At 41.5% G+C, this 25,437-nt stretch overlaps 1 protein-coding gene across 2 annotated transcripts in view; it reads left to right on the forward strand.

Moving 5' to 3' along the window:
- The window catches only part of EIF3D (eukaryotic translation initiation factor 3 subunit D), a 43,321-nt gene that overhangs the window by 10,814 nt on the left and 7,070 nt on the right, over positions 1-25,437 (forward strand). For both annotated transcript variants that reach the window (XM_077452264.1, XM_077452265.1), the window contains 14 exons: positions 7,152-7,284; positions 7,539-7,584; positions 8,194-8,330; positions 10,356-10,441; positions 10,520-10,592; positions 10,673-10,794; positions 13,110-13,242; positions 13,364-13,511; positions 18,239-18,369; positions 18,458-18,543; positions 23,069-23,198; positions 23,324-23,466; positions 23,675-23,871; positions 24,939-25,025. In XM_077452264.1, the coding sequence (XP_077308390.1) occupies positions 7,152-7,284; positions 7,539-7,584; positions 8,194-8,330; positions 10,356-10,441; positions 10,520-10,592; positions 10,673-10,794; positions 13,110-13,242; positions 13,364-13,511; positions 18,239-18,369; positions 18,458-18,543; positions 23,069-23,198; positions 23,324-23,466; positions 23,675-23,871; positions 24,939-25,025 (1,652 nt within the window). The remainder of the gene's footprint in view (positions 1-7,151; positions 7,285-7,538; positions 7,585-8,193; positions 8,331-10,355; positions 10,442-10,519; positions 10,593-10,672; positions 10,795-13,109; positions 13,243-13,363; positions 13,512-18,238; positions 18,370-18,457; positions 18,544-23,068; positions 23,199-23,323; positions 23,467-23,674; positions 23,872-24,938; positions 25,026-25,437) is intronic.

Here is a 25,437-nt window from a genome sequence, read left to right on the forward strand (position 1 = left end):
TTCTGCTTGTTCAAATCAAGGTGCACTCCACGAGGGCTATTAGTGCTTCATGGGTAGTGCATCACCAGGCCTCTATGGCTCAAGTCTATAAATCCGCAACCTGGTCTTCAGTCCATACATTCACCCGATTTTATCAGGTGGATGTGAAGAGGCATGAGGATATTGCCTTTGGGCGCAGTGTGCTGCAGACAGCGGTACAGGGTGCTCAGATCTGATTACTCCCTACTTGTTCCCCTCCCTTCTGATAGTATTGCTCAGGGACATCCCATCAGTAATTACTGAGACTGTGTCTCCCATGATGTACGAGAAAGAAAATAGGATTTTTATAATGGCTTTACCTGTAAAAGCCTTTTCTTTTGAGGTACATCACGGGACACAGAGGTCCCTCCCATCTTCTAACACACTTTTTTATACTGCTTTGTTACAAAACTGAGGTACTCCCAGTAGTGGGAGGGGTTATATAGGGGGTAAACTTCCTGTCTAGGGTTGCCAGTGTCCAATCACCTAGTGATATCCCTATAACCCATCAGTAATTACCGAGGTTCTGTGTCCGTGATGTACCTCCAAATGAAAAGGATTTTTATAGGTAAGCTGTTATAAAAATCCTATTTTTCAGTTTGTAGCTCTGCGTTTCAGTCTACTGCACCTCGGGTATTCACAGAGGTCCTGGCTCCTCCTCTGGCCAGATTAAGGGCCGAGGCTATAACTGTTACAGCGTACCTAGACGACCTGCTCTTAATAGACCGGTCGGTAGCCTGCTTAGACCAAAACTTGGTCACCACAGTCAACTACCTGGAATACCTAGGTTGGGTCCTCAACCTAGAGAAGTCTTCTTTAAAACCAGTAAGAAGACTAGAGTACTTGGGTCTGGTCATAGACGCAACCCAGAAGAGGGTGTCTTTACTCCAGGCAAAAATCGGTGGCATAAAGGAGCTGGTTCAGGTAGTCGGGGCATAGAAGGGTTCTTCTATTCGCCTTTGCATGAGGTTGTTGGGAAAGATAGTGGCTTCATTCGAAACAGTTCCTTGTGCTCAGTTTCATTTGAGACTGCTGCAAAACCATATACTGTCTGCCCGGAACAAAGTCCAGTCACTAGATTTTCGAATGCGCTTGTCACCAAGAGTGCGTCACATTTTCAGTTGGTGGTTGGTACCCAAGAATCTGCGGAAAAGGAAATCCTTTTTACCAGTTACTTGGAAGGTGGTAACAGATGCCATCCCTTTTGGGTTGGGGAGCAGTTCTGGAAGAGATGACTGTCCAAGGGAAATGGTCCAAAACCGAGAGGACCTTGCCCATCAACGGTCTAGAGATTCAGGCGCTGTACCTAGCCCCAAAGGCCTGGACATTCAGGTTGCACGGTTTTTCTGTCAGGATCCAATCTGACAGTGCCACAGCAGTGGCTTATATCAATCACCAAGGGGGCACCAGGAGTCATGCAGCCCAAGGAGAGGTAAACCAGATCCTAATCTGAGCAGAAAAACGTGCCATGCATATCGGTAATCTTCATTCCAGGGGTAAAGAACTGGCAGGTGGACTAAAGTCACCAGCAGTTGTTCCCAGGGGAATGATCTCTCCCCCCGACATCTTACTGTCTATATGCCAAAGATGGGGGATCCCGGATGTAGATCTGTTTGCGTCCAGGTTCAACAACCAGATCGACAACTTTGTCAAGAACAAGGGATTCACTTGCATGCGGGACAAATGTGTTGGTGACCCTGTGGCATCAATTCACACTGATTTATGCATTCCCTCGTATTTTGTTGCTACCACAACTTCTTTGCAGGATCAAGCAGGAAAAGAAGTCGGTGCTTCTAGTGGCCCAGAAGATCTTGGTATGCAGAAATTTGTGAAGATGGCGTTTGGGTCCCCATGGACCCTACCACCACGTCCAGACCTGCTATCGCAGGGACCGGTGTTCCATCCTACCTTACAAACGCTAAATTTAACGGTTTGGCTATTGAAACCCACATTCTGAAGAGTCGTGGGCTTTCAGGCCCACTAATTTCTACCTTGATTAATGCAAAGACGCAAGCTTCCAGAGTTATTTTATTATAGAGTCTGGAAGTCATATGTCTCCTGGTATGAATCCAGGGGTTGACATCCCAGAAAGTATGTCATAGGGAGAATCTTTGCTTTTCTACAAATGGGGTTAGATATGAACCTTTCCTTGAGTACTATCAAGGGCCAGGTCTCAGCCTTGTCGATATTGTTTCAACGTCCGCTTGCTTTGCATTCTTTGGTCTGAAGCTTTTATACAGGGGGGTAACCTGACTTGAATTTAGTTCTGTCGGCATTACAGAAACAGCCTTTTGTGCCGATACGATATATTCCCTGGGTCCTTTTCACATGGAAGCTAGATTTTCCGGTAGCCTTTTCTTCTGCAAGAAGGGTATCAGAATTGGCGACTTTCTTGTAAAGTCATATTTAATTATTCATAAGGATAGAGTAGTATTGCGTCCTCATCCTAGCTTTCTACCAAAGATGGTTTCAGGTTTTCATCTAAACCAGGATATCATTCTGCCTTCATTTTTTCCAGATCCCTGTTCTACGGAAGAAAAGTCACTACATTCTCTGGATGTAGTGAGAGTGGTCAAAACCTATTTGGAAGCGACTGCTTAGGTTTACAAAATGGATGTTTTGTTTTGTGTTGCCTGAAGGTCCTAAAAAAAAAAAGACAGGCCGCTTTGAAATCTACCATTGCTAAGTGGATTAGGCAGGTAATTGTTCAAGCTTATGGTTTGAAGAGGAAAGATCCACCTTTTCAAATCAAAGCGCACGCCACCAGGGCAGTTGGTGCTTCATGGGCAGTGCATCACCAGGCCTTCATGGCTCAAATCTGCAAGACCGCAGAGGTCTTCAGTCCATACATTCACCAGATTCTTATCAGGTGGATCTGAGAAGACATGAGGATATTGCCTTTGGGCGCAGTGTGCTGCAGGCAGCAGTACAAGGTCCTCAGGTCTGATTGCACCCTACTTTTGTTGTGTCTCCGTCCCCTCAGATGGCATTGCTCTGGGACATCCCATCAGTAAATACTGTGGCTCTGTGTCCCATGATGTACGAAAAAGAAAATAGGATTTTTATAACGGCTTACCTTTTAAAATCCTTTTCTTCGAGTACATCATGGGACACGGAGGTCCCTCCCCTCTTCTAATGCAGATATATTGCTTTGCTACAAAACTGAGGTACTCCCAGTAAGGGGAGGGGTTATATAGGGGGCTAAACTTCCTGTTTAGCGTGTGCCAGTGTCCATCACCTAGTGGTGCCTATATAATACCCATCAGTAAATACTGTGGCTCTGTGTCCTGTGATTTACTCGAAGAAAAGGATTTTGCAGGTAAGCTGTTATACAAATCCTATCTTTTCAGCGACCCTTGGCCACACATTGCGTGGTGCGTACTTTCATTCAAGGGGTTTGACACCTGACTCTGCCAGTGCAGTCTCTTTTTACCACCCTGGGATTTGAACTTGATGTTCTCGGTTCTGCAGAAACCTCCTTTTTGAGAATATTTGGGAGATTCCGCTGCTTACGCTGTCACAGAATGGAACTTTATTTTTGGTGGCTATCATGCTCGTAGGGTTTTGGAACTGTTGGCGTTATCTTGTACTCCCTACTTGGTGGTCCACAAAGATAAGGTGGTCTCTGACTTCCATTTGAATGAAGACATTGTGTTGCATGCCCTGGATGTGGTTTGGGTGTATCTGGCAGCCACGGAGTCTTTTCTGAAGTCAAACAATTTTTGTGATCACAGAAAGAGTTGTCTGCTCTTTCTGCTACCGTTTCCAGGTGGATCAGACAGATGGTGATTCAGGCCTATTCTATCAAGAGGTGGGATCCCCTCCCTCCCCTGTGATGGCACACTCTACTCAGGTGCTTAGTGCTGTTTGGGCTTTCTGTCATCGGGCATCGATGGCGCAGTTTTACAAGACGGCAACCACCTGGTTGTTGATGCACTCTTTCAAAATTCTACAAAGTGGATGTTTTGGCCTTTGCGGGTGCTTATTTTGGCCGCAAGGTTTTGCTGTTTAGAGGGTCTGTTTCCTCTTTGGTGGTGTTTTGTTCAGTGTGTGTGTGTGTGTGTGTGTGTGTGTTATAGTAATAGAAGGCAGCATTAGGAAAAACAAACACCAAGCTGTGATCATTACTAAAGGCTATAAAATAGAATTCTTTCTAAATCTTTGCCGGTTAATCAAAGTACACCAAAATATATTTGTCGGCTAAGCAAAGTTCATTAGGGCGCCGCATTTGTACTTTAATGCATGTTTACAACCTGTTGCTTCCAGAGGTGTTTGCACTGGATTAATGTACTTATTTATTTATTTTATACTTTCTGCTATAAAATTTAACATCTAATTTCTTCATCAGTTAAGGCCAATATGTATTCTAAATATTTTTGGTAAAAAAATCCCAATAAGTGTATATTGATTCGTGCTAAAGTTATAGAATATATAAACTGTAATATTTATATTTATTTTTCTTATCCGTAATGGCGATCAGCGACTTGCGGCGCACAAATCGAACACCTGACACTTTGGGGACCAGTGACAATAGTCATCAGTGCTTAAAAATATGCACTGTCACTGTACTCATGACACTGACAGGGAAGGGGTTAACATCAAGGGCGATTTAAATGGTTAAATGTTCCTAAGGAGTGATTACAGTGGGGATCGAAAGTTTGGGCACCCCAGGTAAAAATGTGTATTAATGTGCATAACGAAGCCAAGGAAAGATGGAAAAATCTCCCAATGGCATCAAATTACAGATTAGACATTCTTATAATATGTCAAAAAAAGTTTTTTATTTCCATCATTTTACACTTTCAAAATTACAGAAAACAAAAAATGGCGTCTGCAAAAGTTTGGGCACCCTGCAGAGTTAATATCTTGCCTTTTGGCAAGTATCAGAGCTTGTAAATGCTTTTTGTAGCCAGCCAAGAGAATTTCAATTCTTGTTTGAGGTATCTTTGCCCATTCTTCCTTACAAAAGTGTTCCAGTTCTTTGAGATTTCTGGGCTGTCTGTCACGCACTGCTCTTTTAAGGTCTATCCATAGATTTTCAATAATGTTGAGGTCAGGAGATTGTGAAGGCCATGGCAAAACCTTCAGTTTACGCCTCTTGATGTAATCCCCTGTGGACTTTGAGGTGTGTTTAGGATCATTATCCATTTGTAGAAGCCATCCTCTCTTTAACTTCAGCTTTTTCACAGATGGCATCAAGTTACCATCCAAAATTTGCTGAAATTTTTATTGAATCCATTTTCCTTCTACTCGTGAAACGTTCCCTGTGCCACTGGCTGCAATACAACCCCAAAGCATGATTGCTCCACCCCCATGCTTAACAGTTGGACAGATACTGCAGGAGACAATAAGAGACTGCAACTGGGAGAGGTGCTTTGACTGGAGCAATGTAAAGATTTGTGTTCCTGCTTGGCAGAAACTCAGGATTAGTACATTCCCCTCTCTCAGAACAGCGGTCTGCCTTCCTCCTGAACGATCGTGGGTCATTTTTATAGTTACTAAAATATTTGCATTTCCAGGTTCTGTGTACTGGGGGGGGAGATCATATAGTGAATGGGGTTTAGTAACACTTTAACGCTCTCCAGATTTGTGTGTTTTATATTTAAAAGAAAGGGGGAAAAAAAACACTAAATTGTTTCAAAACATGGGAACAAACCATGGCTTAAAAGATTTCTCTTTTGGTTTCTGCTTGGCAGAGTAATAAGGGTAGATCTACCCAGCAGGTACACATCGCAATTAAAATTTTAAGCAAGATGGGGGAAGAATTAGATCCTTAATTGGGCTTAAGGCCTGTACAAAAAAATGCTACTTTTCAAGTGATCGTATGATAATCTGATTGTTGATACGCAGCTTTTGAGACCCGATTACGACAGTTTGTCCGATATTATTATTATTATTATTATTATTATCCGAAGGTACAAACACATTTTTCTTCTACGATTTTTGTTTAATCTGTACAATTTGTCATCTGAAAATACAAATACATTACATCGCTTACAAATTTTTATTCTGTCTTACAAGAAATATTGTAACCACTTTTTCGATATGAGACTAGCATGCTAAAAAAAGATCATTCATCGGTAATCTCATTGTGTGTACCAGGCATTATGCCTCGGTGCCACAGGGGCAGGTGAATAGTATAAAGACAGCCATGGTTTTTCTGCACTGCAGTGTGTACTAACATAGTTGCTGGCCGTGTTAACAGTAGTACCACTCTCGTAACTCGTGATTCAAGTGAATGGGGACTTGCTGCAACTGGGTGTATTGCACGCAGTTGCAGCATGGTGCTGTGGGCTTTCAGTGGTGAGATGATATATCTCCCTGAGTCACCTGTCAAATGTGATTGGCATTGGATCACTTTTTTGAGGGGTGGCACAGTCGCACTATTAAATGAGCCCTAAAAGCTTGGGGAGCAGGATGGCCAGTTTACCGGTCACTTGAAAGGTGATTAGTCATGCAGAACAAATAAATTGCCAATGTATAACCAGGGCTGAATAACTACTGGTAGAAGGTGTTAAAGAGGAAGTAAACCCTGATGAGTTTACTTCCTCTTTCATTCCCTGCAAAGCATAATGGACTACTATGCATCGCATAGTAGTCCATTATGTGTCACTTACCTGACACAGGAGCCAGCGAAGTCGCCGCTGTCCCCTGTAGTCTGCCGCATCCATCTTCTTGGTGGGGTCTCGCAGCTCCGCCGCTGTCATTCGGCAAAGCCGCCATGACGTCACTCCCGCGCATGCGCACTGGAGCCGACACGCGCGGCAGCTCCGACGTTGAGAATGCCGCGCTCAGTGCGCCTGCGCGCCGCTGTCTACGGCGCATGCGCCGTAGACAGCGGTGCCTGTTTTCGGGCAAATATCTCCTAAACCATATAGGTTTAGGAGATATTTCTTGGACCTACCGGTAAGCCTTAATCTAGGCTTACCTGTAGGTCAAAGTGGTTTGTAAGGGTTTACAACTAGTGGAAGCTTTTCTGGTAACATGTACTGTACCTATTTGTAACTGCTGACTTTGTTTTTCTTCAAACTAGAGATCCTCTTTACTTTTGAGTAGCACAATAATGCAAGTTTGGTGTGTTCATTCATTTAATGTTTCACGATATGTTAATGTATTTTGATTAACTTTTTCAGGTCTCACACAATGGCTAAATTTCAGGCTCCAGTAATCAATGATAATGCCTTGGGCTGGGGTCCCTGTGCTGTACCTGATCAATTTAAAGACATGCCTTATCAACCCTTCAGCAAAGGAGATCGTCTAGGAAAGGTACTTTTCATTTTATCCTCCTGTTTGTTTGCCTTATATGAGTTAGAACAATTATATTGTGATGTCTGTGATGGCTATAAAGCAGTGCTCACCCTATTTCATTAAAAGCATGCAGGACAAGTACATGAACAATGCGAGAACTTGCCTGTTCTCTTCATGCTCTATTAACTGTTACTTGAAACTGTATATTACAATGTTTTGCAGCTATTTGAACTTCAATAGGGAGTTTACATTTTTTGTTTTTTATTGATAAGGTTGCAGACTGGACAGGAGCCACCTATCAGGACAAGAGATACACCAGTAAGTATATTCTTTCTTATCAGTTTTCTTATTGTGTAGGTGTTTGCTGTTTGCAATGACTGTAACCTGTGATAATTGATACTGCACCAATTGCAGGTTTGCCAGCTTTGTTATAAATGTTGTTTTTTTTTTTGTTTTTGTTTTTTTTGTTTTTTTGTGCTTGTACTGCTGGGGTATTGAATGTTTGAGATCTAAAATATAGAGTAATATCTGTCTTCACAGATAAGTATTCTTCTCGGCTTTATGCACACTGGATGTTGTAAAAAATAAACACTAGCATTGGCTGTGAAATTAGTTTTTTGCGTGTTTTTGCAATAGCGCTTTTCAGGGTTTTTTTTTTTTCAAAACTATACTCCCACTAAAGCTTATCACTCAAACGCACTCCTTTGCATCAAATAGCCAAATTTTTCAGGGTTTTTTTTTTGCGTTGCAGCATTTTTTTTAGAGCTGAAGAACTCCTCTCAACCTATAGCCTGTGATATTTGTGATACTCCACCAATTGCAGGCTTGCCAGCTTTGTTCTAATTGTTTTTTGTGCTTGTACTGCTGGGGTGATAGTGAATGTTTTGTTTGAATAACTAAAATTCAAGGTAATATCCGTCTTTACAGATAAATATTCTTCTCAGTTTGGCGGTGGTAGTCAGTATGCATATTTCCATGAAGAGGATGAAACCAGCTTCCAGCTGGTGGACACAACAAAGATGCAGAAGACTGCATACCAGAGGAATAGGCTGCGATTTGCCCAGGTAATTGAGCAGGAAAAGTGTTCGGGGGGGGGGGGGGGGGGGGGCTTAATGTCACTCATTGTCCAAGCATTTTTAAGTCTTTTAAAGGATATTCACTTTTTTTTTTTTTTTTTTTATATTATATTATGGTTTAACCACTTCAACTAAACACCTTCCTGCCCAGACCAATTTTGAGCTTTCAGTGCTGTTGCACTTTGAATGACAATTGCGCAGTCATGCTACACTGTATCCAAATACATATTTTTAATCATATTTTTTTCCCCCCACAAATAGAGCTTTCTTTTGGTGGTATTTGATCACCTCTACGATTTTTATTTTTTGCTAAACAAATAAATTAAAAAAATACAGAAAATTAAAAAAAAACGTTTTTTTTTTTGTTTCAGTTTCAAAACTTTGTAAATAAGTAAGTTTTCTCCTTTACTGATTGCACTGATAGGGCGGCACTGATGGGCGACACAAATTGGCATGGATGGGCACTAATAGGTGACATTAGATTGTATTATACTGTACTGACGGATGCCAAACAATGCATGCCAATCAGTGATGCCCATTGTGGGCACTGATTGGCATCCGTTGTGGGCACTGATTGAAATCCCTGGTGGTCTAGGGGGGCATACCTGGTGCTGGGCATCCCTGGTGGTGTCCCTGTTGGTCCAGTGTGGGCATCCTCTGTCAGAGGAGCAGCCGATCGGCTCTCTTCTACTCGCATCTGACAGACGCGAGTGGGGAAAAGCTGATCACTGGCTCTTCCTATTTACACTGTGATCAGCCGTGATTGGACACGGCTGATCACGTGGTAAAGGGTCTCCGTTGGAGACTCTTTACCAAGATCATAGTTGTGGGGTGTCAGACTGACTAGCAGACATCCCGGGTATGATGAAGTTTATAATTATAATAAAAATTATTCAGTAATGTGATCAAATCCAAAAACACAGAAATTTGCTCATTTGCAGAATTGTCGCTGTCATTAGATTTAGTGTTTGATGACAAATTTCCCCACAAATCGCTATCGCTCAATTCTGCAAGTGATTATAATTTATAATTTTCTAGTTGGTCTAAAATCACTTTTGACATAAAGGGACACTTTTTGGTTGCTATGGGCAATCTCCAAATTCCAGGCAGAAAAAAACAGTATTTATAATATAAAAGTGCATGCAGGGCACTGCACAGACCACTAGGAACAAAGGGGGTGTGTAATTTTTTTTTTTTTATACAGTACTGTAATCTGTAAGATTACAGTACTGTGTTTTTTACTTTTTTGAATTTGGCGCAGATCTCCGCTCCCGTGCGCCGTAACGTCGCAGGGGACGGAGCTCGGCGGCATTTGGGCACTGTGTGAATCAAGCGGAGGACAGCTCGATCACACAGCGCGGAGGACATCGCTGGATCCAGGGGACAAGGTAAGTAACTTCTCCCTGTATCCAGCGATGCGATCCCGATTACCGCTAGGGAGGTTAATGCCCACATGACACACATACGTTGCTGGGACGGCTGATATTTGTGCTGAGTTTGCTTCCAGCACAAAGACAGCTGTCAAAGATCTGTCTGGGCTAAAGATCAGTAGCCGGCAGAACCAATCATGTGACAATTGTAGCAGTGTTCACCAATTCTTCCCACCCTTGGATGTTCAGAGCTTTTTAAAGGGATGCTGGGCTGGAAATGGATTAAAGCAATTGTTAACCTAAAAAAAAAATTTATCCTTCTTTTTAAAGCGTGTTATACAGTGCTTGTGCTGTGTTATTTGGACCCCTGTAATGCCTAAAAACCTGGCTGATCCTGCCAGTTTCTACCCTCCCCTCTGACGTCAGCGGGGCATCCTCGGCCCCACCCACTCTCGCTGTCAGATGGGGAGAGGAGAGATCTGGCTGTTCACAAGTTCGGCACTCCAAAATTGGGTATATATATGGCTCTTTTATAAAAAAAATAAAAAAATCAAACACCGGCACCTGTCATTAGGAGATAGTGAGGCTAGTATAAACATGTAACCTCTATTCAGAGAGTCATTTTCACACCTTGCATTTACAGAGAAATTTGCGTCGAGATAAAGACAGAAGGAATATGCTCCAATTCAACATGCAGACCTTACCCAAGAGTGCCAAGCAAAAGGAGAGGTGAGTGCAAATGGTAGCAAAATTGGATTGGTATTCTGGGAAAGAAGTTTAGCCATAACACTTAATTTGTCATTACAGGGATCGTCTGCGACTGCAGAAAAAATTCCAGAAACAATTTGGTGTACGCCAAAAGTGGGACCAAAAATCTCAGGTAACCATTTTGCATTTAATTGTATTTATTTTTTTACTTGTATTGCTTGTGCTAAATTGCTACCTGTTTTATGCTTATAGGCACAACTTAAACCAAGAGACTCCTCTGTGGAGGTGCGCAGTGACTGGGAAGTAAAAGAAGAGATGGATTTTCCTCGCCTCATGAAAATGCGTTATATGGAGGTTTCTGATCCAACGGACATGTGAGCTACACTTTTTTTATATATATATATATATATATATCTCCATCCATAAATGTTTACAATAGACAGAATATATGCTCAGTTAATTGATATGCCTTAATTTGAATATACTGTATTCTGGAGGCAAGTTTACATCGGATCCCTAAAATTTGGTTGGGCATACTTATATCTAGCAATCTGATTCAAATGCATAGCCTTGCATGTGGCCCCATATATTTCCAGTGCTCACACATTCTCTTGATTTTGTTTAACAAAGGGTTGGACAAGGATAAACAATGAAAAATACAGCTTGTTATATTATCCTAAAGAAACCTTTTGTCCACCATCACTGTGGCTGACGTTTTAATGACTAAGAATGGGATGTAGCACTACATTAGATATCTCTTGTAGTGCCAAGTGTAGAAAGAGTGTCACTGCTTAGACTGGATAAAGATTTCCTCGTGGGTGCTAGCCAGGGCTCATCACCGTCGATAGTAATTGAAGAAAAAGAAGATTGTCCACACACCATGGAAGGAAGAGCTTCTTTAGCGTAGTTACTTTATTGTCAAGGTGCCAAAGGACGTAGACCGGACATTACAGGAACATTGGTTTGGCCTAGTTTGATTGGCTGACCAACATGTATAGCAATTAAACACACCAGATAAAATCAATGAATCACAAAGTGTGTAAAAACTAAACTTGAAAAATATGACATAATGAAGATGGAACGAAGAGTACAGCATGAGGAGAAGTGTGTATATGTATGTATATATAATGACTCCCAAAAGTACCTAGAGAAATTCAAGAATAAAACAAAGTGAATTTAAAATGTATACATTAATTGGTTAGTTAAACCGGTACTGAGAACATATATATCGATTTGTAGGAGAGCGATAGAAAAATTATTACATAACAACAAAATAAAAACCCTATATAAATGTGTATACAATTAGATTGCAAATCCAGCAACAGAAAAAAACCTCTTTGAACTCCTATAAACCTTTTATTTGAATATATGTAAAAGTACACACGGAAATATGAGTGTTTGGAAAAGTATGAGACCAAACAATTGCAAGAAGCAGAGATGTAAGAAATGGTATGGTAAATAAAAATGCAGCAATGGAATATTCACAAATGCTACATTAAAGCAATAAGTATCCTAAGAAAAAACTAGGGCAATTGTGACTACTTTTGTGGAATCCAATAATATATGAATACTTAACCACTTCCCATCCCATGTATAGACCTATGACGGCCGCCCATCCTGGGTGACTGTCATATGACGTCCTCGGCTTCCCGGTGGTCTATGTGGCACGTGCTCCTTCTTGCGTCACCCGGGAGCCTATGCGTGTGCCTGATGGCCGTCGGGCACCCACGGTTGCCAGTCGCAGAACAGGAAAGTGGATCTGTGTGTGTAAACTCACAGATCCACATCCTGTTGGGAGAGAAGACAGATCGTGTGTTCTTCGATCAGTCCCCTCCCCCACAGTTATAATCGCTCCCAAGATAACACATTTAACCCCTTGATCGTCCCCTAGTGTTAACCCCTTCCCTGGCAGTGACATTTACACAGTACTCGGTGCATTTTTTTATAGCATTGAACGCTGTATGATTGTCATTGGTCAAGTGTCCTATATGTCTGCCTCAATATCGCAGTCCTGACAAAAAAAATCGCAGATGGCCACCATTACTAGTGGTAAAAGAAAAGAAAAAAAAGTCATAAATTGACTTATTTTGTAGACTAACTTTTGTGCAAACCAATCAATGTATGCTTTTTTTTTATTTATTTTTTTCCTCCTCTAAAATGCAGATACATCCATGTTATGACTAAAGTATAGCAGAAACTTAACGGTAATCTGAGTTTATAGATTCCTCATCTACATTTGAGGAGTGCTATTTAGACCTGGAAGGTGGAAGGGAACTTTGTCAGAGCTTTCTATAAATAAAGAGCAATGATTAAGGAGAAAATACTTTACTCCTTGCTCTAGCAGGCTCCCTCCAATTCTGTAACTTACTGGTTCCCCACAGCTGCTCTGTAAGCTGCAACTATCTCCAGACGCACTCCAGCTTTATGTACAATCCAGAGTTAATGTCTGGAGCTTTGGGCATGGTAGAGTGCTGAAGCAAGTAATTGGGCAAAAGTGATGGAGCCTGTACTACAATCCCAACAAGCATTTATTATTTGGAAAGGGAATTTTGTTTTCATGCAGTTGGACTTTAAGCCCAAATTTTAGTATGCTTCCTTTTATCATTTTTGTTTTTTAAACTGTCATCTTGCATCTCAATGTGGTGTTGGTAATGCTTAATTTTTTTTTTTTTTTTTTTTTCTGTACCAGAGAGTGCTGTGGTAGCCTGGAGTTTTATGACAAAGCCTTTGATCGGATCACCACAAGGAATGAGAGACCCTTAAAGAGTATTAAAAGGATCTTCCACACTGTAACTACCACAGATGACCCTGTTATCCGAAAGGTGATGCTTGGCATATACATTTCAAACTTGCTAGTAGTTGTAAACCGTCCAAATCTTATTTACTGCCACTTTATGGCTAATAGATGAGCTGTAATCTGATGACGTTCTTGTTTGTCCACAGCTGGCTAAAACACAAGGCAATGTCTTTGCAACAGATGCTATTCTGGCAACCCTTATGTGCTGCACTCGATCTGTCAATTCTTGGGACATTGTGGTTCAAAGAGTAGGATCCAAGATATTTTTTGACAAAAGAGACAACTCTGACTTTGGTAAGCATTTAGCTTTTTTTTTTTTTTATTTCCAAATGTAATTGCAATAAAAGCCTGATGGAAGTTTATTTTGATGCTGAACTTCAGGAAAATGAAATTCTCCCCTGCAGGGGTTAACTGCTGGTTTAGTCCAAGGAACTGTAAAAGCGTTTTTACTTACCCGTTCCTCTGCTATGCTTTCCCATTGGACTGTCCCTCATTTCCCCCATCTAATGCAGAGCTATGAGGCCTGTGTTGGTCTTGATGACGTTTGGACCTTAATCCACTGGAGCACAAGGGAGAAGACGCTGCAAGGAGCCGTCTAGTAGTGCAGAGGAGGATTGGATAACTAAATCTACTTTTCCATGTCCCCTGGACCTAAAAGAGCGGTTAATTCTGTGTGGTTGATTTTTGTAGCTGCAAAGAAGAACTCCAGGATAGTCATTTGCACATTAGCCATGTGTAGTTAGTTAAGGAAAACTACTAATGTGATTTTGGCTTAAAATCCCGCTCTGTGTACAAAACTCAAAATCAATGACGTCATCTCTTTGCACAGAATTTTCTTTATTCCTCGGCTCTGGGAGGAGGGATCTTGGAAGTGGCAACATTGTTTCCTGTTAGTGTTTGTCACCACATACTAGGACTACAAATCCCATCATTCCATGGGATTTAGCGTCTGAATGGGTGGCAATGTGGGCAGGACTGTGCGTATATGAAATGACTCGCATCTCCTAGTTTGATCCGTCCACTGTATAGCATAGTTAGATGGACAAACCAGGAGCCAGATTTATCCCATGCATGTCCACAAGAGTCAGTCTAACACCTATACTGGCATATGACAATGTTTGAACTTGGCTGTCTGCTGCAGAAAATTTAAGTTTTTGTGTAGGATTAGTGAAGCCTTATTACCTAAAGTGGAGTTTCACCTAAAATTGGGACTTCTGCTCATTTGTCTCCTCCCCCCTACAGTGCCACATTTGGCACCTTTTTGGGGGAATGGAGAGCAGCGGATACCACTTTCCGGGAGACCAGCCCTGGAGAATTATATAAGCACCTTGGATCCCTTCTCCTCTCTCCTTCCCTTGCTGCCAGGCCAGTAGGAGAGTGCAGAGTTGCCTCACACATGTGCAGTAGGGACCTGGCATGAAGCTGTAATGCTACACTGCTGAGGTTCCCTTACTGGCAATAACGGCGGCAGCACCCAACAGCTGATGGAAACATCAGCTGCGGTGCCGACATCGCTTGATTCCAGGACAGGTAAGTGTCCTATTAAGTCAGCTGCAGGCTTTTATTTTTTACATGGGTGGGCGGACCTCCTCCTTTTTAAATGAGAAGTAGGGCCAAATGGCCCTACTTCTCCTGGGGATCACTGGAGTGCACTATGTTATGCACACCTGTGACCAGGTTTCAGCTAACAGCGGACTAAAGCCTGCAACGTTGCTTAGCTGGCCCAGACTCTGGAGAGCTACCAACTGTAATGTTGTGGTCCACCCAGGTGCCTGAGATTCAACTGTCTCAGCCTTTCAGGGTGCTGATGAAAGCCTAAGCCAGCTGCCCCTGCCCCCTCCACAGTCCGGCGCTCCATTAAGTGCTGGAGGAGCAGACAGCTGCTGACTTATTCGCCAGCTCACTTAAGCCCGAGAACTGAGTGATCAGTGTTCTTTGATTGCTCAGTTCTCTGCCTTACAGGTGGTGGGAGAGATATAGCATTTGACCAGTACTGCAGCCACCTAGGTGACTATACATGTGTTTTTTGTTTATTCATATTTCTCACTTCAAGATTTATTGTCAATTTCAATAGAGTAGGTAATGGAAAAACGTTTGAGCATACAGATGCATTATGTGTGAACAAGTAGCACAACAGGATAAAGAGAAAAAAGCCAAACCTATTAAGGAAATGGTGCGGACAAGCTCTAGAAAGTAGAAACTGTTATGTTGTGATTTATCAGAGGCAGATAAATATCTGCTGAGGTGTGACATGTTAGAAAGTTAAGTATTAGCCTTAAAAAGTGATAAGGAAGGGTTTATTCCAGATCATGGCCATATTTAGTAGAAGGATCGGGTTCTAGAGCTGTGTGGTTAGCGGGGTCAGGTCAGTTATACATTTTGGGGTGTGATAACCAAGGGGTCCAATCCATTCAAGAGTTGTGGAACCTAAACCACTTCAGCCCTGGAAGCATCTACCCCCTTCCTGATCAGAGCACTTTTTGCGATTTAGCACTGCGTCACTTTAACTGACAATTGCGTGGTCATGCGATGTTGTACCCAAACAAAATTGACATCCTTTTTTTCGCCACAGCTTTCGTTTGGTCATATTTTCCCACACTGGTTTTTATTTTTTGCACTATAACCGAAGAGTGACAATTTTGAAAAAAAAACACAATTTTTTTTTACTTTTTGCTATAAGTATTATCCCCCAAAAATATATAAAAGCTATTTTTTTCTCCTCAGTTTAGGACGATGTGTATTCTTCTACATATTTTTGGTAAATAAAAATAAAAAATGCAATAAGTGTATATTGGTTTGTGCAAAATGTATAGCGTTTACAAAATAGGGGATAGTTTTATGGAATTTTTTTTTTTTTTTTTATCGGATTGATCGACCACTTTTGATGCTATTTTGGGATCATTGTCATTTATACGGCAATAAGTGCTATAAAAATGCATTGGAGAGTTGTGTGGGTGGAGAAATAAGTCTCCTGTACACAATTTTTTTAATTTTTTTTTAACAAAAAAGTAAGCGCCTTCTTCGAGAGAACTGGTTTCTTTTAAAGGGAGAGTTTAAAACTTTAGCATTAGGGGAAGTTCTGACCAGAGACATAATGGCTATTGGGCTTGGTGAGGGTAGGGAGGGAGGATAGTAATGCAACTACTACAATATGCAGGCAACAGATAGCTCTTGTGAGTGTTTCAACAGTTTCGGTAATGTAATAAGCGTAAAGGTTACAAGATAAAGTACTAAATGATTAAATTAAAAAAATTATTCTGGTGATGGGATTCTTAGCACCCTCTTGTTCTCGGGGGGGGGGGGGGGGGGGGGGGGGTGTGAGTATAAGCGTACCAAAGGTAAAGCTCGCCTGAAACACATTTGAAGCTACAACAAAAAGAAATCTGTAATTTTAAGGTGGCACCCTAGGCACTGGTGAGCTTTAGCTGGTGTGGAGGTAGAGGTCATCACAGCTTGGAGTTATTGGATATAGAGCTTCTATTATCTTGCCAGCGTGTGTAGGTGGGGGCCAGGTAGAGGTGAGGTAAGGAGGCTGCAGTTTAGCAGCCACTTAATGCCTTCTTTAGGCATAAAGAAGGTGTTGGTTTGGATCTGGTAAGTTTGGTTGGGAAGCCCTATTTTATAATCCAAGTGTAATATAGGCCTACTTCCATGGCGCTATGAAATTTAAGTTTAAAAACAATCCATATACACATAAACCATACAGTTCAAATGGCAAGCAGCTTCTGAAAAATTATAAATTGGTAAAAGATAATAATCATGATAATCAAATCTAACATAAAAGTACCCAGTAATACTAGAGCAGCGCTCCTGTCAGTTTGTAATATGACTGGCATATGAGAAATAGATGAAAGACAGATGGTGGTAAAAGTCCAGAAAAAAACAGACCTGTAATACTACTTTAGTATTACTGGGTAGTTGTTATGTGCTTGTAGATTTGCTACCATCTTTTACCAAACCGCATTTATAGGTGATGTGTTTTCTGAGAGCTGTAGTGACTTGGGCAAATTTCCTGCGTTTTCGGGCAGTTGTACACAGATATCTCAGCTGCAAGGTTACCGAAGACTAAGGAAAGGATCCAGTAGTGAGGGTATAGTGTGCTGCAGCCATGATCCGCTTTTTCACTTGAAATGGATGCGCCCCAAAACGTCTCGCGGGACAGAAGCAGGGAGGAAATTGAGCTTAGCAATGCTGTGTGCGATGTCAGCTTGACTTAACTAAGGGAGCAGGTTAAGAAAGACTTGGAACTAGGTTGGGGGGATTAATGGTCTCCGGGATGCCCCTGAACTTAATGTTCCGCCTGGAACGATCCATTAAATTAGCTACTTTGGCCTGCAGAAAGAGTTTCCGCCGTATGGTGGTCAAAGGCGTCAGCCATATCATTGTATGCAGTAGTGTTATGATCTGTTGTGATCCTTTCTATATTATCTGTTTGGGTTTCCAGATGATCAATTCTGAAGTACAACGTGGATGAGCATAGCTCATTGCGGATGTCTTTGTGTAGAGAAAGAAGCATCAGCTTCAATGTGTGCTCAGAAGCCAGCTCATCACTAGCAGGGTGTGCATCTAGAGAAGCGGTGTTAATGTCCTGCTCTATGCCAGTGGGGAAGTCCCAGTGCTGAGCGGATCTGCTTTATGTGAATGAGGCCTTGGATTGTAAGCTTTAACAAGTAGGGCCCTCTGATTCCTAATGTATTTTAATTGTACTGTCTGCCCTTATGTTAAGCGCTATGTAAACTGTTGGAACTATATAAATCCTGTATAATAATTACGGGTAACTACACTAACTTAATCCAAATCAACTCCCCCCCTTTCCCAATGTGAGTGCTTCTTTGAAATGCTTTTGAGAACTGAAAGACTGATTCAAAAGCTAATTCTGTATCCATAAAACCTATAAGAAGTCTACCTTTTTAGGATTTAAAGCGGAACTACACCCAAAAGGGAAGTTCCGCTCTTCCCATTCCTGAAACTCCCAGGCCCACCCTCTTTGTCATAACAGCTGTTTTAATTTTCCTGTATAGATCTTCTGACAGTCAGTGAAACAGCCAATGAACCTCCTCAAGATGATGTGAATTCCCTGAACTGTCCAAGGAATTTGGCCATGGAGGCCACATATATCAACCACAACTTCTCCCAGCAATGTTTGCAGATGGTGAGTAAAGTTGTGTGCTCATCGCTTTTTTTAACAGCTTATTGTTGGAAGACCAACATTCTGACTGTAAATTCAATTCATCCAACAGGGCAAGGAAAAGTACAAATTCCCCAATCCCAACCCCTTTATGGAGGATGATGTGGATAAAAATGAGGTAGCATCTGTAGGTTACAGGTTAGTGATTCTTCCTTCCCTCCACTCTACTAGAAATTAGGAAACTCCATGTATGTTCTAGTTAATAAACTTCAAATGCTTAAATGGAGTATATGCTTATTATACATAGTTACTTCTGAACTCATAGCGAGAGATGCAAATGATTTACAGACTGCGTTTCCTTGGCTGGTAGGGTGTTGGCAGTTTCAGGCAAGAAGTAAAATTATTCAGCAGGTGGGTTTGAATCTCATTCATGACTCTGCCCAAAATGCCTAAACACCCGGACCTCCAGCTATGTTAACCCAGAGTTTAAAAATGTAAGTCAAACATGCAAAATGTTGTTTTTGAAAGTAAACCAGTGTCTGTAGCACACATAATTTACACAGGCCTGAGTAATCGCCATAATTGTCTGATTGTACCTCATGCCTGCACCTTCCATAATAACCAAACTTCTGTAGTATGCAGAAAGTAGGCAGTCCCCTCCGTATTTTGCAGTTGGTTCTTCTTACCATAGTGTTTTGTTGCCAAGCCCTAGTAAAATCAACGTGGGGTGTGGCGGAACCTATACAGTGGTTATAGAAAAGAATTGCCCCTTTTAAAAACAATTTTTGTTGCTTTGCTGCCTGAAATAGACAGTTTTTTTTTTTTGCTTTTATCCAGCAGTATTTACTAGTGCAACTTATAACATCCACGTGAAAGATATAACACCAACATGTCAGAAAAAAAAAAAACTTCAAAAACAGACATCACTATGTCATTATTTAGTTGGACCACCTTTTTTGCTTTAATTACAGCCTTTAGTCTGTTGGGATATGTCTCTACTAACTTTGCCCAGTCTTCTTTGCAGAACTGCCCAAGTTCAGTTAAAGCTGTGTTCTGGCCGAATTTTTGCAAATACCCCTATCAAACTCATGCTTAATGTATTTTAGTAAATGTATGCTGTAAAGGTCAGTTTTTTTTGTAGTTTTGCAGCATTGTTCTTACTTTATAAAGACCCAGCAGACCGTGGCCATCTGCTGTGTGGGTATCTGAAGCCGGCATGTATCTCTTCCTGTAGCGCAATAAATGTAATAGTTTGTAGGTCAGCTTTCTGTAAGAAAAGGCAGCATCGGAGGAAGTTGGCAAACAAATCGCCAGCGGTTTTTCCCAGGGGAATGATTTCTTCACCCCGACATATTTTCAGGCTTTGTGTCAAAGATGGGGGACTTCTGGACGTAGATCTTCCAAGGTCCAGTTTAACATAAAGTTAGTAAACTTTGCGTCCACAAGTAAGGATCCATTCGCATGCAGAATAGATGCGTTGGTGATACTGTGGATCAGTTTTCACTGATCTATGCATTTTCCCCTATTCAGTTGCTGCCTCGACTTCTTTGCAGGATCAATCTGGAAAGAAAACCAGTAATTCTGGCAGCACCAGCATAGCCCAGAAGGGCATGGTATACAGAAATCATAAAGATGTCAGTGGAGGATCCATGGTCCCTTCCACTAAGGCCAGACCTGTTCTCACAGGGGCCTACATTATAAGCCCTCAAGTACTACTTTACGAGCGCTAAATTTAACGGCCTGGCTATTAAAACCCACATTCTGAAGAAACGTGGGCTTTCCGGGTCAGTTATCTCTACTTTGATTAATGCAAGGGAACCAGCTTCCACAACTAAACATTAGAGTCTGGAAGGCTTAGGTTTCCTGCTGTGAATCCAAAGGTTAGCACCCTTGGAGCTATATCATAGGCAGAATTCTTGCCTTTCTACAATTGGGCGTAGAGATGAAGTTGGCATTGAGTACTATTAAGAGCCAAGTCTCGGCCTTATCTAATTTTATTATTTTTTATTTAAAAACCGCTTTCTTGGTGTCCAGGGTCTGATGCAAGGGGTGATGCGGATTAATCCACCTGTTAAATCACCTTTAAGCCCTTGGGACCTGAATTTTGTTTTCAGTCTTACAAAAACAGCCATTTGAACCGATATACCGGCTTCCTTGTCAGAAGTACTAAGGGAATATGCTGTATTTGGTTGCTCAGCAAGGAGGGTTTCGGAATTGGCTGCTCTTCCTTATAAAAAGAGCCATATTTTGATTATTCATCAGGACAGAGTGGTGGTACGCCCTCGTCCAGGCGTTTTTGCCAAAAGCAGTTTCAGGTTTTCACCTGAACCAAGATATTGTCCTGCCATTGGTTTTTGAAAAAATAAAATAAAAAAACATGTTCCAGGGAAGAGAAGTCCCTACATTGTCTTGATGTGAGAGCAGTGAAAATCTATTTAAAGGCAACTGCTCAGATTCGTAAGATTGATGCCAGAGGGTCCCAAAGACAAGCAACGTTGAAATCCACTGCTTCTAAGTGGATTCGGCAAGTTATAATTCAAACTTATGATTTAAGGGGTAAGATTCCCCCTTTTCAAGTTAAGGCGCACTCTACCAGAGCGGTTAGTGCTTCTTGGGCAGGCGGCCTCCATGGCTCAGATCTGTAACGCCACAACTTTGTCTTCGGTGCATACATTCACAAAAATTTTATCAGGTGGATGTAAGGAGTTATGAGTATATCGTCTTTGGGCGCAGTGTACTGCAGGCAGCAGTATAAGCCCTCAAGTCTGTGGGTACCCTACGGGTTGTTTCTCCCTCCTCTCAAGTAGCATTGCTATGGGACGTCCCATTAAGTAATTAAGGATCTGTGTCCCATGATGTACAATATAATAAAAATAAGTAATACATTTTTTTTTCTTCAACAGCTGTGTGGTCATTTTCACTGTGCGCTTTGGGCCATTGTCCTGTTGGAAGACAAACCTTCCAATTGACAAGTTTTCTGGCACATTGCAGCAGATTTTCCTCAAGAATTTGATGGTGTTTTGTCCCATCCATTTTTTTTCTATCCTGGCAAGTGCTCCAGTCCCTGCTGCAGTGAAATACCCCCATAACAGGATATTACCACCTCTATGCTTTACTGTATGAATGGTGTATTTTGGATGGGGAGCTGTATTGGATTTCTGCCAGACATTGTTTGGTGTTGAGGCCAAATAACTCAATTTTAGTCTCGTCTGACCACCTTAAATGCACCTTGAAGCTCCTGAGGCCACATGGAAAAGGGTGTTCTGGTCAGATGAGACTAAAATTGAATTATTTGGCCTCAACACCAAACTATGTCTGGCAGAAATCCAATACAGCTCACCATTCCTACAGTAAAGCACAAAGGATGTAATATCCTGTTGTGGGCATTTTTGCAAAATGCAGAATGAGGATGTTCTGCTGCCCTCTGCCAAAAAGTTGTCAATGGAAAGGTTTATCTTCCAACAGGACAATGGCCTAAAGCACACAGTGAAATGAGCACACAGTGGTGGAAGGAGAAAAAGGTGACTGTCCTTGCATGGCCTAGTCAGAGCCCAGACTTAAACCACATTGAAAATCTGTGGAATGACTTGAAGGCTGCAGTTCAGTCAGTCACCATCAAATTTAACTAAACTTGAGCAGTTATGCAAAGAAGAGTGGACAAATTGCAAAGTCTAGATATACAAAGTAAGTAAAGACCTATCCCAACAGACTCCGCCCTGGTTCACATCGGAGCATTTTGACATGTCAAATCGCATGCCAAATCAGTGGCAATTGCTGGCAATGGCACCATCCGTATCAGTGCTATGCCGTAAAGATTCCCAAAAGTAGTTTCTGTACTATTTTTGGCAACTTCGGGGGAGGGGGGACGATTTCCATAGGCATCTGTGCAGCAACCAGCACAGATGTCTCTGAAATTGCCCCCAAAGTCAGGACTGACATGCAGTAATTAAAGCAAAATGTCCAACAAAAGACTGGCATATAAGTTGCATTAGTAAATACAGCTGGCTAAAACAAAAATTGTCTCTTTATTTCAGGCTGCAAAGCAACAAAATTTGATTATTTTAAAGGAAGTTGATTCTTTTCTATACCCACGGTACATGTAACTTTCAGAAAATTATTTGAGTTGGATATTCTGTTGGTCCACCTCACTGCTAGAAGGCTTTTGATATGTTAGTTAACCACTTGCCAACCAGCCATGTACCTGGTACATCACTGGACTTCAAGTGGTTATACTGGGATAACCTATAGGCTAACTAGGAGCTGGATTGCTTTTACAAGCAATGGGAGGTGACATTTGTTTCTAATTCTGCTCATCTGAAAACAGAGGCAGCAGGTTTCATTCTCTGGCAGATCATAGCTGGCTCTGGTGTTTGATTTTGTCAGTCTGTTAAAAAGGCAGCTTTTTTTAGGCTTGGTTCACACTATTGCGAATTAGATGTGGGATTCCCCATCCAATTCGCATAGCAGAAGATTGTGACTGGCTGTCTGTGGAGCCGGTTCACACATCTCTGCAGCGGGTGAGGAACAAATTGCACAGGAGCCCTGTGCGTCTTTTGGTCAATTTCAGGCCTGAATTCATCCGAAAGTTTGAGCTGAAATCAGACCTGAAACGGTGAATGGAGATGCATCGGACTCCTGCTGTGAGCCGCTGCATTCTCCAGTGTGAACAATGCATTGTCTCTTCTGCAGGAAACTGGTTCATTGATTGACTTTATGTAAACAGGTATCGACGCTGGAAACTTGGAGATGATATTGATCTGGTGGTGCGGTGTGAACACGATGGAGTGATGACAGGGGCAAACGGAGAAGTGTCATTTGTAAACGTAAAGACCTTGAATGAGTGGGACTCTAGGGTAAGCAAAGCCACATTTTAAACTTTTTTTTTTTTTTTTTTGTCTGCCAGCTGTGAAAACTGCATGATTTACGGAAAACGGTGTCATTGTGGTTCGATTTTAACATTTTTCCCTAATATCTTTAGCATTGTAATGGTGTAGACTGGAGACAGAAGCTGGACTCTCAAAGAGGGGCTGTGATTGCCACCGAACTGAAGAATAATAGCTACAAGCTTGCAAGGTGGACTTGCTGTGCTCTACTGGCAGGATCAGAATACCTTAAACTGGGGTATGTATATGCATTTATATTTGATTTTTCTACTACCATATATTTATAAAATTACAAGGAACAAGTGGTTTGTTTTTATAGCTAACGTGGCGTAACAACCATCCCCGGATCTGGTTGCTAGCTGCTGCAAACTTTTTTTTTTTTTTAGATTCCCTGAAACTGTCAGGCTGATGGGTAAACACTGTTTTTTTGGTTTTCTACCCCCTAGATATGTGTCCCGTTATCATGTCAAGGATTCCTCTCGTCATGTTGTTCTTGGTACTCAGCAGTTTAAGCCCAATGAGTTTGCCAACCAGATTAACTTGAGCATGGAGAATGCCTGGGGTATCTTACGGTGTGTGGTGGACATTTGCATGAAGCTTGATGAAGGCAAATATCTCATCCTGAAGGACCCCAACAAGGCAAGTATAGATTCTAGCACAGCTGTATTATTCTTGCTATGCTTCATTGTTTGCTAATCCTGTTTCTAACACGGAGCTGATGTTTAATGTGGTTTCTGGTCTATTAGCTGTAATATAACTGTATTAAGGTGGTGGTATAGGCAAAAATGCTCTAAGGGCTGAAGTATGTTGCCAGCATTACATATTGGTGCTCCTTTTTAGAGCGGCACTGTGTAGTTTTTTTTTTATTTATTTTTTTTATTTTTTTGCTGGGTTGCTATAAATATAGTGCAACTCTTTCATTAGAACTGAAGGAAAAAAAATGATTAAAAAAATTTAAGTTGCTTAGAACATCGTATACTTTTCATTTTATGTAATTTTACAGAGGGCATTAAAGCCTAGATGTGAAAAAATGTAGCAGCTTCAACATATATCCCTTACTTGACTAACTGCTTAATTCGCTTTTGCTTACTAAAGTTATTTTTATTTTGTTTAACTTTAAGGCTTTTATATTGTACGCTAATATAAAAAAAATATGCAGCTCACATTGTATGTTCTGTTGTAAGGGGTTATGGTTGGGTAGCAAAATGCCACTTACGTTGCTGTAGCCCTGGAAATGCAGACACCATGGGGGTTATTTACTAAAGGCAAATCCACTTTGCAGTGCACTTGGAAGTGCAGTCACTCTAAATCTAAGGGGTAGATCTGAAATGAGTAGACGCTCTGCTGATTTTATCATCCAATCATGTGCAAGCTAAAATGCTGTTTTTTTTTTTTTTTTTTTTTTTTTTTCCCCTTGTATGTCTCCCTTGGATCTACAGCGACTTTACTTCCAAGTGCACTTGCAGTGCAAAGTGGATTTTCCTTTAGTAAATAACCCCCCATAACACACACTGCCAGATTTCATATAGGGCATGATCTAGTGCTGATGTCATCTGCGGGCTGGCACAGAAAATTTGGGAACACAAATGAGGCAATAAATAATACTTGTATGTATTTATTTAGCTGTAATAGCTACATTATTGGGTGTGGTTTTATATAAAGATTGGGGGGACTCTATTCTTATTTTCCCCTCTCTCCTTTTACAGCAAGTTATTAGAGTATACAGCCTGCCTGATGGTACTTTCAGTTCTGATGATGATGATGACGATGATGAGGAAGAGGAGGAGGAAGTAGAAGGTGAGTACTGAGAAGTGTGATTTATTAAAACCAGGATTCTTGTGAGTAGGCCTGGAAAGCGTAAGCTGCACTGCATACTATTTTTCTTCTTCTGGGTCACAAGATTCATAGACATTTGGGTTCTGCTGCCTGCAGGGGGATGTGGACACTGGCAGACAAAAAACAGTGACCAGCATAGTATAACCCATCCCAATCCCCAGAATGTGTTTGGTTTTTTTTTTTTTTTCCCGTGTCACAGGAGGATCGACATCTTTACTGACAAAAGTAACCCACCCCCCCCCCCCTTTTTTTATATATTTTTTTATTTCACATGCTGCTCGGGCTAATCTCTTTTTGCAGCTATGTGGATTGGTATATCCTCAGCAACAGTTTGAGGCTGTACCCAGACCCTGCAGGAATGGACATTAGCTAG

Source organism: Lithobates pipiens, unplaced genomic scaffold (genome assembly GCF_037356315.1).
Source record: "Lithobates pipiens isolate NorthernLeopardFrog02 unplaced genomic scaffold, aLitPip1_a1.2 Scaffold_23, whole genome shotgun sequence".
In the NCBI taxonomy this organism is placed as follows: Eukaryota; Metazoa; Chordata; class Amphibia; order Anura; family Ranidae; genus Lithobates; species Lithobates pipiens.